A 13721-nucleotide genomic window follows, 5' to 3' on the forward strand; every position below is an offset into this window, starting at 1 on the left:
GCTTAGTGGTAGTTCGGAATTAACGTTAAACGTAAGTCACGTATTCATACACTTAACGATACAAAATAGGTATGCAAAAGAAAGACCTAGGCCCGAATTGGGCACGGCACGACAAGAAGAAATAAAAAAATACATTCTTAAAAATAAAAAAAATAGTTAAATGAGACCAAAGGAAATATGTGGAGTTAAATTATTCTAATTGATTATATAAAAGCAGAATTCTTTGAATAAAATGTAATATAAAAAAATTCCAATAATTAATTAGAATCATAAAATAAAATAACTTTTAGAATGAATTGGTATCAAAATGATTCTTTAAGGCATCGAAAACTATTGAACTAAATATTTTCCATGTCGGCAATTCACTGCTTCGATACAAAAAAAGTAAAATTCAACTAAATTACTTAAATATTAATCAATCTATTTTAATAATAAAACTATTATATACAAACAAAAATGCAGGTTCTGTACTTATAGCCACTTTAAACAAATCATTTTCTTTTAGTAAAAAACTGAAAGCCACCTACTCATCTTCCGTTTCTTAATAATACATTTCGAATGTCAGCGAACAATTATCAAATATGTATGGGCACGTGAACTAGTAACTGAGCCCTATCAGTGAATACTTCACTGCACATTTCGCACTTAAAGAGATTCTGGGCGTTTGCGTTGGCGTGTTGCATGGAAATTTCGGCCAGTTCGTGCAATGGACTAGGATCTTCCTGCTTGATGTGCTGTAAAAGAGGCGTAGAATCGGCAGGATATTCGTTCTCGGATTCAGATTTCTTGTTACGGTTTTTGGAGATTACCATGCCTTCCTTTACCATTCGTACCTAAAAACGTTTGATTAAAAGTGTTAAAAGAGATGTAATCTGAAAGTTATAATCAATAATTTGGAAATTATAGTTAAGATAGGAATATCTCACAAATATACACAAAATGTTTAAGGAACACAAAGTTTTTTTCTCATATATTCACCAAATTTTATTGCATTTCAAAACGAGACATTATGTCGTTAGAATGCCTGATTTGTCAGCAATGAATTGATCCAATTTCAGTGTAATACCATTTCCCTATTATGAAATAATCAAACAAAAGTTAACACTAGATAAAACCGCACGGTGGCGTAGCCGGTGACCCCTCCGCACAAATTGTTTTAACATGTGCGTGATTCTGATGAACATGTATGTTATCCGCCCATCGGCCCATCTACACTTAATTCTAGCGCCTGAGTCACTACTTTGTGCCGTATAATTTGGGTTGCCTATATGTATGATAGTTAAAGGTTGAACTTAAATCGGCGAAATGGGCATATAAATAATAAAGTTTTGCTGTATTAACCACTTTAAAAATTCACATTCATTTAGGGATGAATGAATCAAATATGTAGTACTTTTTTGTAGATGTATTTAAAAATGAAACTGAAAAGTTATTACTATAAAGAGTGATCTGTAATACCTATAACTCTGGCTATGCTTGACTTAAATAAAACAATGAGATATAAAAAATCACAAATTTTAGTATATTTCGGAAAGTATCATAAATACAAATACCAATGTTGAAACGTATTTAAATACCAAGTATTTAAATACTAAAAATGTACCCAAGTTCTTGGGTAAATTTTTTTCTTAATCATTCACCCTTTTTGTACATTTCATATTTTTAACTTGGTATCGGAGCTAATTGAAAATTCAGTGGGTTCAAAGGATTACCAATGTTGAAGTGCTACGACGTTTAAATAAGGAGTTAGAAATTATGAAAAGTATAAAAACTAGAAAACTGGAATATTTGGGTCACATTACCAGAGGAGAAAAATATGAGTTGCTGAGAATTATTATGCAAGGAAGGATCCAAGGAAGAAGAGGCATAGGAAGAAGACGCATCTCCTGGCTGAGGAACCTTAGAGAATGGTTTAACTGTAGTTCATTACAACTATTCAGAGCAGCAGCCAACAAAGTGACCATAGCCATTATGATATCCAACCTACGATAGGAGAGGGAACTTTAAGAAGAAGAAGAATCGGAGCTAATGGGCCGTATTTCAAAATTTAAATACCTACTTATTTCTAGGTATTTAAATACTTTAGACTTTAGAGCATTTAAATACCAATTATGTACTTATTTATAATAATAGAGTATTTAAATACTTGGCAGTTAAATACTTACTCTTACTCTAAAGTCCAAAGTTTTAAATACTTAGAACAAAGTATTTAAATTTTGAAATACTGCCCATCAGCTCTGATGCCAAGTTAAAAATATGAAATGTGCAAAAGAGTAGATGATTCAAGAAATAAATTACCCAAAAGCTTCCCAAATTTAATAAAATTTGTGATTTTTTTTTTATATCTAATCGTTGTTTTATTTTAGTCAAGCATATAGCCACAATATAGGTATATATCACTCTTTATAGTTTATAGTAATAATTTTTCAGTTTCATTGAAATACATCTACAAAAAAGGTACTACATATTTGATTCATTCATGCCTTACAATGTGAATTTTTAAAGTAGTTAATACAGCAAAACTGTATTATTTATATGCCCATTTCGCCGATTCAAGTTCATATAGGCAACCCAAATTACACGGCACAACGTAGTGGATCAGCCGCTAGACATAACTGCCATCTACCTTCAGTATTTCACATGACTCGTAACTGGTGGTTATGAAAGTTCACATTTTTAGTCGTATTTGCAACATATTTCTGATTTGTGACCTCACCTGAGGCTTGAAATGGCCGCGACATTTGTGTTTACTGTGCAAAAATATGTGTGCAGAAGATAAATTTAGTGTTTGTAAAGATTGTACATATTAGAATAGAATAAACTATTCAAACTCGTATCTTGGTTTTTAATTATCTTCGCCATCCTAAAAAGTATATGCCAAATGTAAGTGCTTTTAAATTTTGACTGACTCACTCTGTTTTGCTTATTGTTATGTAACAATTTAAATGGCGTTTATTTTGAAAAATATTTTCGGATTGCCGGTGAAGCCACCTTGTGAAAGCTTTGTTGTCGTACTTCCTCTTCAACATCTCCGTAACTGGTTATATCTATTCCCAGATATCTCAACCTTGCTTCCTGCTTTATTATTTTCCCATCAATTTCGATTGTACATCGAAGTGGGTATTTAGATGTTGTCATACATTTCGTTTTTTTTTCTGCTGCTGCTCAAACTTTCGTTACTTCCTCAAATAATTTTAATAATTTTTGCTTCTCCTTCTCGTAATCCGTATCTAAATATAAGTAAACATATTATAAACGTTTATATATTATAAACGTTGAAGATAAGAAAAATATCTTAAATTACCTTACTAATTAAAACGATCGATGTCCGGTTTCAACACAAAAATTTGTGCACAAATACTCACACCCGGTGTATCGCACCGTGTTGCCTAATAATAAAAGTACAATACTCTTTTTTACATTGCACGTCGCCTTCACCCACAGTTGACTCATGACTGAAGTGGTATATGCAGCAGCAATTCAAAATCTCCACTACAACCAGAGTTATAGGAAGTTATTTGGAGGGCCGGTCTCATACACCGTGTGCGAGTAACGGAGGGTTAAATTTAACGGAAATGTTACAGAATTCACACCATTTTCAGACATAAAAATGTAAACATTGCAATTAAACACACTTACAAATATTCTAATTTTATAAGCTTACTTTACTTCCCGGACCTATGATGTGCCTGCCGGGTTTCAAGCTATTACTATTCGCCCTCGACCTCGTCATCATTTTGATTTCAACCGTCGAGGGTGATTCGCTTTCTATGGTTTGTTCAGATGCAACTTCTGGCGGTTCTTCAAACTGGTCCATATAAATGATGCCATTATTGGGTTGAGAATGTTGATCTAAATGTTCAGGTTCTGGCTCTGGGTCGACAAAAACATTCTCCTGTTTTAGAAGATTATCAACTGCCTCTTGAGTTGGATCTTTTGGGGCTTCATCGAAAGTGGCTCGAGGTAGTTTTTCTTGAAGGATATGGTAGTTGACGTTTTTCGTTCGGGGTCGAACTCTCTCAGCTAGAATAAAGTACATATTTAAGTAAGAACTTGTGTAAAGGATGAGACATAGCCTCGGCAACCGAGTGTAGGGTGAGGGTAGATTTGTTTAATATTTTGGAAAGAGCAAATCGAGGAAAAAATGTCCACAAAAACTAACATTTTGGCCTGTATTTTTAGATTACGTATGATTGAACCGCGTTTGAAATGTTGAACGATAAGAACACTATTTGCAACTACTTAAAAATAAAAGTTATGCCCAAATCTCCCTTTGAATTTTGACGGGTAAGGCTAGGCTGTGTTCTTTTTAGATCCGTTAAGGCCATCGGTACATAATTCGCAAATATCTTACTGCTATCCCTACTTTTTCTGTCTTTACACGGCAAATTACGTGTAGTAAAATTCTCACTGGTATGGATATGTAAACTTTACTTGACAATGTCATCATTAACTTTAAAGATAACTGGATAACTGTTACTTGTATAATTAATTGCCTTAATTATTAATTCAGTTAATTATTATGATTATTTCATTCAAGGAGATTCTGACCAATAGAAAGCTACAGAAATCTGAATTAAATCGATAATTTTTGATAATCTCCCGTCGTTAAGTATATTACGTCAGATGCCCTTCATTGCTACGAAAAAATACATTCAGTGACATTAATGACAATTAATGTTTTAAAAATTATAAAAGTGATGACTTTCAATCGTCAAATATTTATAAAAACTGTGTGTTTAATGGTACTTACATAAATAAATTACAATAAAATTTTGGTTTTGAACAGTTTTATTCATGAAATAATCGCAACAAATTGCACTCGATCTCTGAAATTAATATAGAATTTTTGCTCTCTTGACATAATTTCACTCGCCTTCGGCTCGTGAAATTAAAACTGTCAAAGTGTCACTCGGGAAAAATTCAATAATTTCAGAGCTCTTGTGCAATTACTACTGATAGTTTTTTCACTAAATATGTATTCAGTGATTGTAATATTAATCTCCTGTATAATAATCTACACTATGATAAAGTGATTTTTTAATAATATATTGTTATTATACTATGAAACGCTTACAATTTTGAACATCCTTAACAACAAAATACTTGGATCACTGAATATATCCTGGTGTATTTTCTGCTTTGGATCTTCCATAAATAATAAACAACTTTTTAGTAAGTTCACGTCTCAAATCAATTATTTTTTTTAATGGCATGACTAATCGGCTAGTCACAACATGAGGTACCTAGTGTCATGCGTAGTGTGTGTGTTGAGTAAGTGTCTTGTTACTTTGCAAAGTCGACGTCATTGTCTTTGCAAAGAGACGCTAATTGTATCCGAACGTCTGCGGCCCCTCCGGTGAGTACCGATCTCACAAGGACAGAAACTATTTTCATTTACTAATTTATAATAAACGAAAAATTCCTGACCCTGGTGAGATTCGAACTCACGACCATTCGGACCTTTCGATCTAAAGGTAGGCGCTCTTACCACTGAGCCACAGGGGGTTAAAATCAATTATTTATCAAATACACTATCAATATGATTTAATGAACAACTCAAAATATTCCCGATGGCATGTCAAATATTTAAAATTGTCACTGATTGTCACTGTCTGACTGACAATATTCTATTAGACTGATGGTTACTTGGTAAATCAAGGTAACATGTTTCAGTGTTACAGCATTGCTTAGAGCAAGACGAGGTGCAATACAATCAAATGTACTGGCAGATGCACAAGTATGCAAACCAAGAAAGATAGTAACAAGAAGAGTGCGTTGTATGAGAAAGATAGATTCGGAAAATATTACCACGGACATTGTGTTCATTTTTTTCGAATTCTGAAAAAACCAATAAATCTTTTTGAAAAATTTAAACGCAGAATGAAAGACTAAAATATTACCGAGGGCCGAAAGTCCCTTGGAATAAATAAAAAGTTCACACTAAATTTTCTCTTAGATTTTCACCCCTGTAATTTATTAAAATATACATTATAGAAGTTCTCAGGGACTTTCGGCCCTCACTAATAACGTAATCTTTCATTGTGAGTTTAAATTTTTCAAAAATACTTATTAGTTTTCTCAGGATTCGAAAAAAATGAATCCCATTTCAATAGCATTGGAGCAGAAACTACGTACCCATCCCCTTAAAATATCGGGCTTCAGTAGTTTTAATAAATTTTAAATTGTTGAATTCACAAAAAATCGTCTTACAATAGGCCAGTCAAGAGTGCACTGAATTTTGAGTATATTGGGTTGAGTTTTTTCAATATTATTTCAATAAAAATTGTGTCTAACTGTAACTATGGATGTAAATAACATCGACTTGCAACTGCAACAGCAGCAAAATTATGATGCAACCATCCACTCAATCAAGGAGATCAACAAGAGTAACTAAATTATTACAAATAATAATTATTATGTCATAAATTCTTACAATCCATGGAAAGAACAATCTGAAACCTATAAAATTTTTCAGAATATAATTTTCAAAATCAATTGAAATAATCCAAACAAGAAAAAAGAGTCCTACATAGGCAAGATGTGATAAACCAAATTCGTTCAGCCGAGATTAATTTTGACAGATTCAGAGTAGGAAACATACAACACAAAAATTCCTACCTCACACTATTAACTGCTCAAATCAACTTAAGCTTTCATTAAAAAAAAAGAAGAGTTATTGGAAATAGTGGGAGTGTATACTAAACTCATACAATTTTGTGGAATTTATATCTTCAAAATATTTTTATTTTGTACAATAAATAATTTTCTCGATTGTTATCAATACATTATAATGTTGTAAATAAACAATTATTGATTGACGTAAGGTTTGTGTTATTTATGTCTGTTCGCTATTAATAATATTGGCTATAAGCAGGTATGTTTGGTTGTGTAGTAATTTCCAGTCACGTCTAGCAACGTAACTTCCCAAACAAAATATTACCAACATCACTCGACAGTTGTGTCTCAGATTAGCGAATCGACTTTTCCAAAAGATTACTAGACGAACTAAGAAGAATTGACAGGGGAGACTAAACGAAAAGAAATCGAAAATACAACTGAATACATTTATTGATATACAACAAATAGCTCACAATAATCCGAATAAACAAACCGGCCATAATAAAAATTTAAATTGTCAATACCCATAATGGTGGACGGGACAATAATAAACATTATAAAATGCTTGATGTAAAAATTCAAAGATATCAAATTAAAATCTTATGAATAATGCTTAAAAAAACAATGAAAATTTGAAGAGAAATGTTCAAGAAAGAGAAAACTACAGTACAGATTATGGCTAAAAAGTACATCATTCATGCAAACCTGAAAGCTAACCATTCCTAAGCTAAACTTCGGAACCAAAGAATCTGGCACATAAATAGAAACTCTGCAGATAAAACTATTTTGAACAATGCCACAGAGAAATTAAAGAGATATATCAAGCTCATTTAAGGCCGGCCGTTGTATGAAAGAGAGGTCCCCAAGTCGCAGTGCAACAGAGAGAAAAGATTCTTTCCCGAGAGATGCTGCCTCTATCGGAGAAATAACGCAATAGATATCTAAGCGAAGCCGCGGACTCCAGACTTTATAGTCAGCTGATAGTTTAGTATCAGTACAGAGAGGTATGCAGGTGCGGTCTCGCTAAGATGACTCGAAATCGTTTTATATATGAGGTGCGAACTTTTCGTTTTCTAGGAGGTTTAAGGACGGGGTCTCGCTGAAAATTTTACTCGGATAAATACTGTGCTCGTATCTCGTGGTAAAATTTAAACCAAAAGTATTGGAAAAATCTATTTCGCATATTGGTTCATCATAGTTTGTTACCTACTTCTCATGTCCCAATATTATAAAATTATACCAGGGAAGAACAATTATATCACTCAAATTTGTCTAATTGTCTAATTTAGAATGAAAATGTAATTAATGTTTAGAACATTTAATGAAAGCTTATAACCAAGGATGGTACTAAAGATGAGCAATTTGGTCCGTCGGTCTGCCTGACCGCGAATATAACTCCTCCGTCACTGTACCAGGTAGAATAGCGAATGAGGTGTCGAATGAAAGCCTATAATCCAAGGATGGTACTAAAGCTGATAAATTTTACCAAGGCTGTCTGTCCATCTGTCCGTCCGACCGCGAATGTAACTACTCCGTCATTATGCCAGGTAGAATGACAAATGAGGTGTCGAATGATTGGTTATAATCCAACGATGGTACTAAAGATAAGCAATTTGGTCCGTCGGTCTGCCTGACCGCGAATATAACTCCTCCGTCACTGTACCAGGTAGAATGACAAATAAGGTTTCGAATGAAAGCTTATAACCGAGGATGGTACTAAAGATGAAAAATTTGACCAAGGCTGTCGGTCCATTTGTCCGTCCGACCGCGAATGTAACTTCTCCGTCATTATGCCAGGGAAAATGACAAATGAGGTTTTAAATGAACGATTATAATCCAACAATGGTACTAAAGTTGAGCAATTTGGTCCGTCGGTCTGCCTGACCGCGAATATAACTCCTCCGTCACTGTACCAGGTAGAATGACCAATAAGGTGTCGAATGAAAGCTTATAACCAAGGATGGTACTAAAGATGAGAAATTTGACCAAGGCTGTCTGTCCATCTGTCCGTCCGACCGCAAATGTAACTTCTCTCCGTCATTATGCCAGGGAAAATGACAAATGAGGTTTCTAATGAACGATTATAATCTAACGATGGTACTAAAGATGAGCAATTTGGTCCGTCGGTCTGCCTGATCGCGAATAGAACTCCTCCGTTACTGTACCAGGTAAAATGACAAATGAGGTGTCGAATGAAAGCTTATAATCCAAGGATGGTACCAAAGATGAGCAATTTGACCAAGGCTGTCTGTCCGTCGGTCCGTCCGACCGCGAATATAACTCTTCCGTCACTATACCAGGTTGAATGACAAATGAGGTGTCGAATGAAAGCTTATAATCCAAGGATGGTACTAAAGGTGAGAAATTTGACCAAGGACTTCCGGTTTTACAAATGGGACCGGAAATACTGTTTTAAAGTCACCGGAATAGTAAAAGTGATATATTATTCGACGAGCCTTCGCAAGGCGAGAACATATATATACTTCCGGTTTCATGAGTGTCTTTCCGTCTGTCCTCCTACATACAACTCCTCCGTATTAATACAGATATAATGACAAATAATGAGGTTTCGAATAAAAGATTATAACACAAGGATGGTATTAAAGATGAGTAATTTAACATCGGACTTCAGTTTTAGAGTTGCAACCGCAAGTATCTGTTTTAAAGTGACTCAAAGTATGATATTAATGTAAATGAATATGATCCAAAATTAGTAAAATCGTATATGAATCGACGCAAAGTTACACGAAGAGTTAAAATATCGACTTCCAGTTCTACTTTCGATTACTTTGGATGAAAACCTAGGACTTACGAAGTCCAATTACTTGTTAACACATGCTCTTGTGAACATGAACGGAAAGAAATAACACGAGTAGCGTTCATCAGCAAATCATCAACGGCTGATAGCAAAACTCTACGAAACTATATATACGTTATAGTCTAAGATCCGAATATAGGTCGACCTGCACCCATCTGCTTTCCGGATGAGACATTTTTTTTATTAAATTTCATACATAGACAAAAACGACTTGCATGGCTTGCCTATCAAATTCGTGTCATAGCTATCCTTAAGGTGGGGTGAGCTTAGAGTTTGAAATAAATATTTCAAGCATATTTTTTTGAATTTTTTTTGAACTTATAATAGAATTCTTAAAATCCCATGGACTGATCGGGTCACAAATGAGGAGGTCCTTACAGAAGAATGGGGAAAAACCGAGAAGTATTAACCACCATCAAATCTCAAAAGTTGGAATACTTTGGACACATTATGCGAAATGAATCCAGATATGCCTTCCTACAAGCCATTCTGCAAGGAAAAATATTTGGAAAGCGAGGTCCAGGAAGAAGAAGAACATCCTGGTTAAAGAACCTCAGAACCTGGTTCAACTCAACATATGTGAAGCTTTCCTGCATTGCTGCAGATGAAATAAAGATTGCCATGCCATGGTGATCGCCAACATTCGTCACGGACAGGCACAGCAAGAAGAAGAGGATAGAATTATTTTATTTTTAAATTAAATAAGCATATTCACTATAATCGTTGATTGATATATTGGACGGCCTCTAATATCTCAATCAACGCTATAATTCAATGAATTAAAAAAAAATAAGGAAAAATATTAAAAAATAAGCCAACGCTCAGTGAATCATGTGAAACGAAAAGATCAAAAATATTTTATTAGCTTTATGAGTATTATGAGTTTATCGAGCATAACTCTGTCGAGTTTTTTCAGTTATAACGATTTTTGACTTTTTGGTATTACTCAGAAGTCAAAACAACCAAATTTTTGCTCACGAATGGGTGAAAATCAACATATTTATTATAATAAAAAATAAGCATAAACAAAAAAAAATTGTATGTGCAATTTGTTAGCACGTTAAAAATTCGGTTAAAATTCACATTCTTATTCCAGTCAAAACACAATAATTAACAAGTCGCTGATGTGGCATTTCGATCATCGACCGAGAAACACATTAAATTTTTATTACTGGTGTTGATAACGTGAACGGTATCAAATATCACATCGTGGGCAGCTGTATTGATTTTAAATAATAAAAAATGTGGCAGAGTCTCGATGAAGAGTTATAACGCCATTGATGATGATGATGAGCAAATACTTTTGAAATTACAAAAATGAATAGGTTTTTTTGTATTACAATCAAGATTATCGTTTTCAGGACAAGCAATTATCATCACAAATAGGATGTTTTGAACAGGGTTATTCAAAGCAGAGTGCTGCATGCACGATTTTTGAAAGAACTCACAATTGGAATTCGATATTTGGTAATCGAAATTACAATTCATGCTTAAATTTAATTGCTAATCACTATTTTCGTACCAAAAACCGGTTTAATGGCGATTGCTATAATAGCCCTATCTATACCTATAACCCATCTGCACACTAATGGAACGCAGATTCAGATAGAGCGCGTTAAACAGTCTTGCTACCTGGGAACTATTATAAATAATGAGCATTAGAGCAAAAAAGTTGAAAATGGTGGAGGTATTTAGCATCAACGGTTCTCCTTTAAAATCAATATGACGGCTAACCCTTCAGCGGAATTCAGTCGCAATTTTAAATTTACACCACTATTGACCTCCCCTAAAGGTTAGAATTATAAAATTTGGGGCAGCTCGGAAACAAGATTCAATTCAATAATTATGCTCCCCCACCCCTTTTTAATATATTCCCGCTAACTCGGAAAATATCAACCGCACGAAAAAAATTGTCAAAAAGAAATAATTGTAGGAAATCATATTTGAAACAATTTTAAATATTCGTAAAAAAAATGAAAGAGATCAAAATTCAAAATTATGTAAAAGTTAATTCTATCTACTAAGTTCTATTTTTGTATTATAGGTACCTACATTTTTGTCGTAAAACTCATAATTAACGAGACAATTCAATAGTTATGCTCTAACTCTAACCTCTAACTGTCACTATTTCCCCCCATAACTTGGAAAATATCGACATCATAAAATAGTTATTTTCCTAACTAGTGCGGAAAGTGATAACTTCACGCACGAGACTGTCGTTGACCCGAACGACGCGATAGCGGAGTTCGGGCAGGCATTCGAGTGCGAGGAACACACTTTCCGCACGAGTTAGGAATAATATTTATTCTAGGGCCTACGTTTGGAAAAAGCCACAAAAAAAATAGAGTTATATCAATTTTTATTTAGAAGTGAAAATACACAAATCAATTATTTGACAAGGTTGTCAAAAACAAACTTTCAATATTAGTTTATTGCATGTATTATAATATATTATAATGCAATATTACAAGGTATTTTACTTTCCCGCAAGTCGTGCGTGAAAGTGCAACTTTCGGAAACGAAATGCGTGCGTGAATCTTGAGTACCATGGTTGGATTATAACCGTTCACTGTACACTCGTCACCTCATCTGTCATTCTGCCTGGCATAATGACGGAGTAGTTACATTCGCGGTCGGACGGACCGATGGACAGACAGCCTTGGTCTAATTTCTCATCTTTAGTACCATCCTTGGATTATAAGCTTTCATTTGACACCTCATTTGTCATTCTACCTGGTACAGTGACGGAGGAGTTATATTCGCGGAAAGGCACACCGACGGATCAAATTTTTCATCTTTAGTACCATCGTTGGATTATAACCATTCATTCGACACGTCATTAGTCATTCTACCTGGCATATTGACGGAGTAGTTACATTCGCGGTCGGACGGACCGATGGACAGACAGCCTTGGTCTAATTTCTCATCTTTAGTACCATCCTTGGATTATAAGCTTTCATTCGACACCTCATTTGTCATTCTACCTGGTACAGTGACGGGGGAGTTATATCCGCGGTCAAGCAGACCGACAGACCAAATTGCTCATCTTTAGTACCATTGTTGAATTATAATCGTTAATTCGACACCCCATTTGTCACTAATCCTGGCATAATGACGGAGTCGTTACATTCGCGGTCGGACGTACAGATGAACAGACAGCCTTGGTCAAATTTCTCATCTTTAGTACCATCCTTGGTTATAAGCTTTCACTGGACACCTTATTGGTCATTCTACCTGGTACAGTGACGGAGGAGTTATATTTGCGGTCAGGCAGACAGACGGACCAAATTCGTTGGAATATAACCGTTCATTCGACATCCCTTTTGTCAATCTATCTGGCATAATGACGGAGTAGTTACATTCGCGGTCGGGCGGACCGATGGACAGACAGCCTTGGTCTAATTTCTCATCTTTAGTACCATCTTTGGATTATAAGCTTTCATTCGACACCTCATTTGTCATTCTACCTGGTACAGTGACGGGGGAGTTATATTCGCGGTCAAGCAGACAGACGGATCAAATTGCTCATCTTTAGTACCATCGTTGGGTTATAACCGTTCATTCGACACCCCATTTGTCAATCTACCTGGCATATTGACGGAGTAGTTACATTCGCGGTCGGACGGACCGATGGACAGACAGCCTTGGTCAAATTTCTCAACCTTAGTACCATCCTTGGTTATAAGCTTTCATTCGACACCTTATTTGTCATTCTACCTGGTACAGTGAAGGAAGACTTATATTCGCGGTCAGGCAGACCGACGGACCAAATTGCTCATCTTTAGTACCATCGTTGGAATATAACCGTTCATTCGACACCCCATTTGTCAATCTACCTGGCATAATGACGGAGTAGTTACATTCGCGGTCGGACGGACCGATGGACAGACAGCCTTGGTCTAATTTCTCATCTTTAGTACCATCCTTGGATTATAAGCTTTCATTCGACACCTCATTTGTCATTCTACCTGGTACAGTGACGGGGGAGTTATATCCGCGGTCAAGCAGACCGACGGACCAAATTGCTCATCTTTAGTACCATTGTTGAATTATAATCGTTAATTCGACACCCCATTTGTCACTAATCCTGGCATAATGACGGAGTCGTTACATTCGCGGTCGGACGTACAGATGAACAGACAGCCTTGGTCAAATTTCTCATCTTTAGTACCATCCTTGGTTATAAGCTTTCACTGGACACCTTATTGGTCATTCTACCTGGTACAGTGACGGAGGAGTTATATTTGCGGTCAGGCAGACAGACGGACCAAATTCGTTGGAA

General features: G+C 35.3%; 1 protein-coding gene across 2 annotated transcripts in view; it reads right to left on the reverse strand.

Moving 5' to 3' along the window:
- Nucleotides 1-396: 396 nt before the first annotated feature.
- LOC114326177 (zinc finger protein 345) overlaps nucleotides 397-13721 on the reverse strand; it is a 174988-nt gene continuing 161663 nt past the window's right edge. For both annotated transcript variants that reach the window (XM_028274441.2, XM_028274439.2), the window contains exons 15-16: nucleotides 3665-4023; nucleotides 397-833 (exon numbers count right to left, since the gene is read on the reverse strand). In XM_028274441.2, coding sequence (XP_028130242.1) covers nucleotides 576-833; nucleotides 3665-4023 — 617 coding nt within the window. In that variant the 3' untranslated portion in view covers nucleotides 397-575. The remainder of the gene's footprint in view (nucleotides 834-3664; nucleotides 4024-13721) is intronic.

Source organism: Diabrotica virgifera, chromosome 7 (genome assembly GCF_917563875.1).
Source record: "Diabrotica virgifera virgifera chromosome 7, PGI_DIABVI_V3a".
NCBI lineage: Eukaryota > Metazoa > Arthropoda > Insecta > Coleoptera > Chrysomelidae > Diabrotica > Diabrotica virgifera.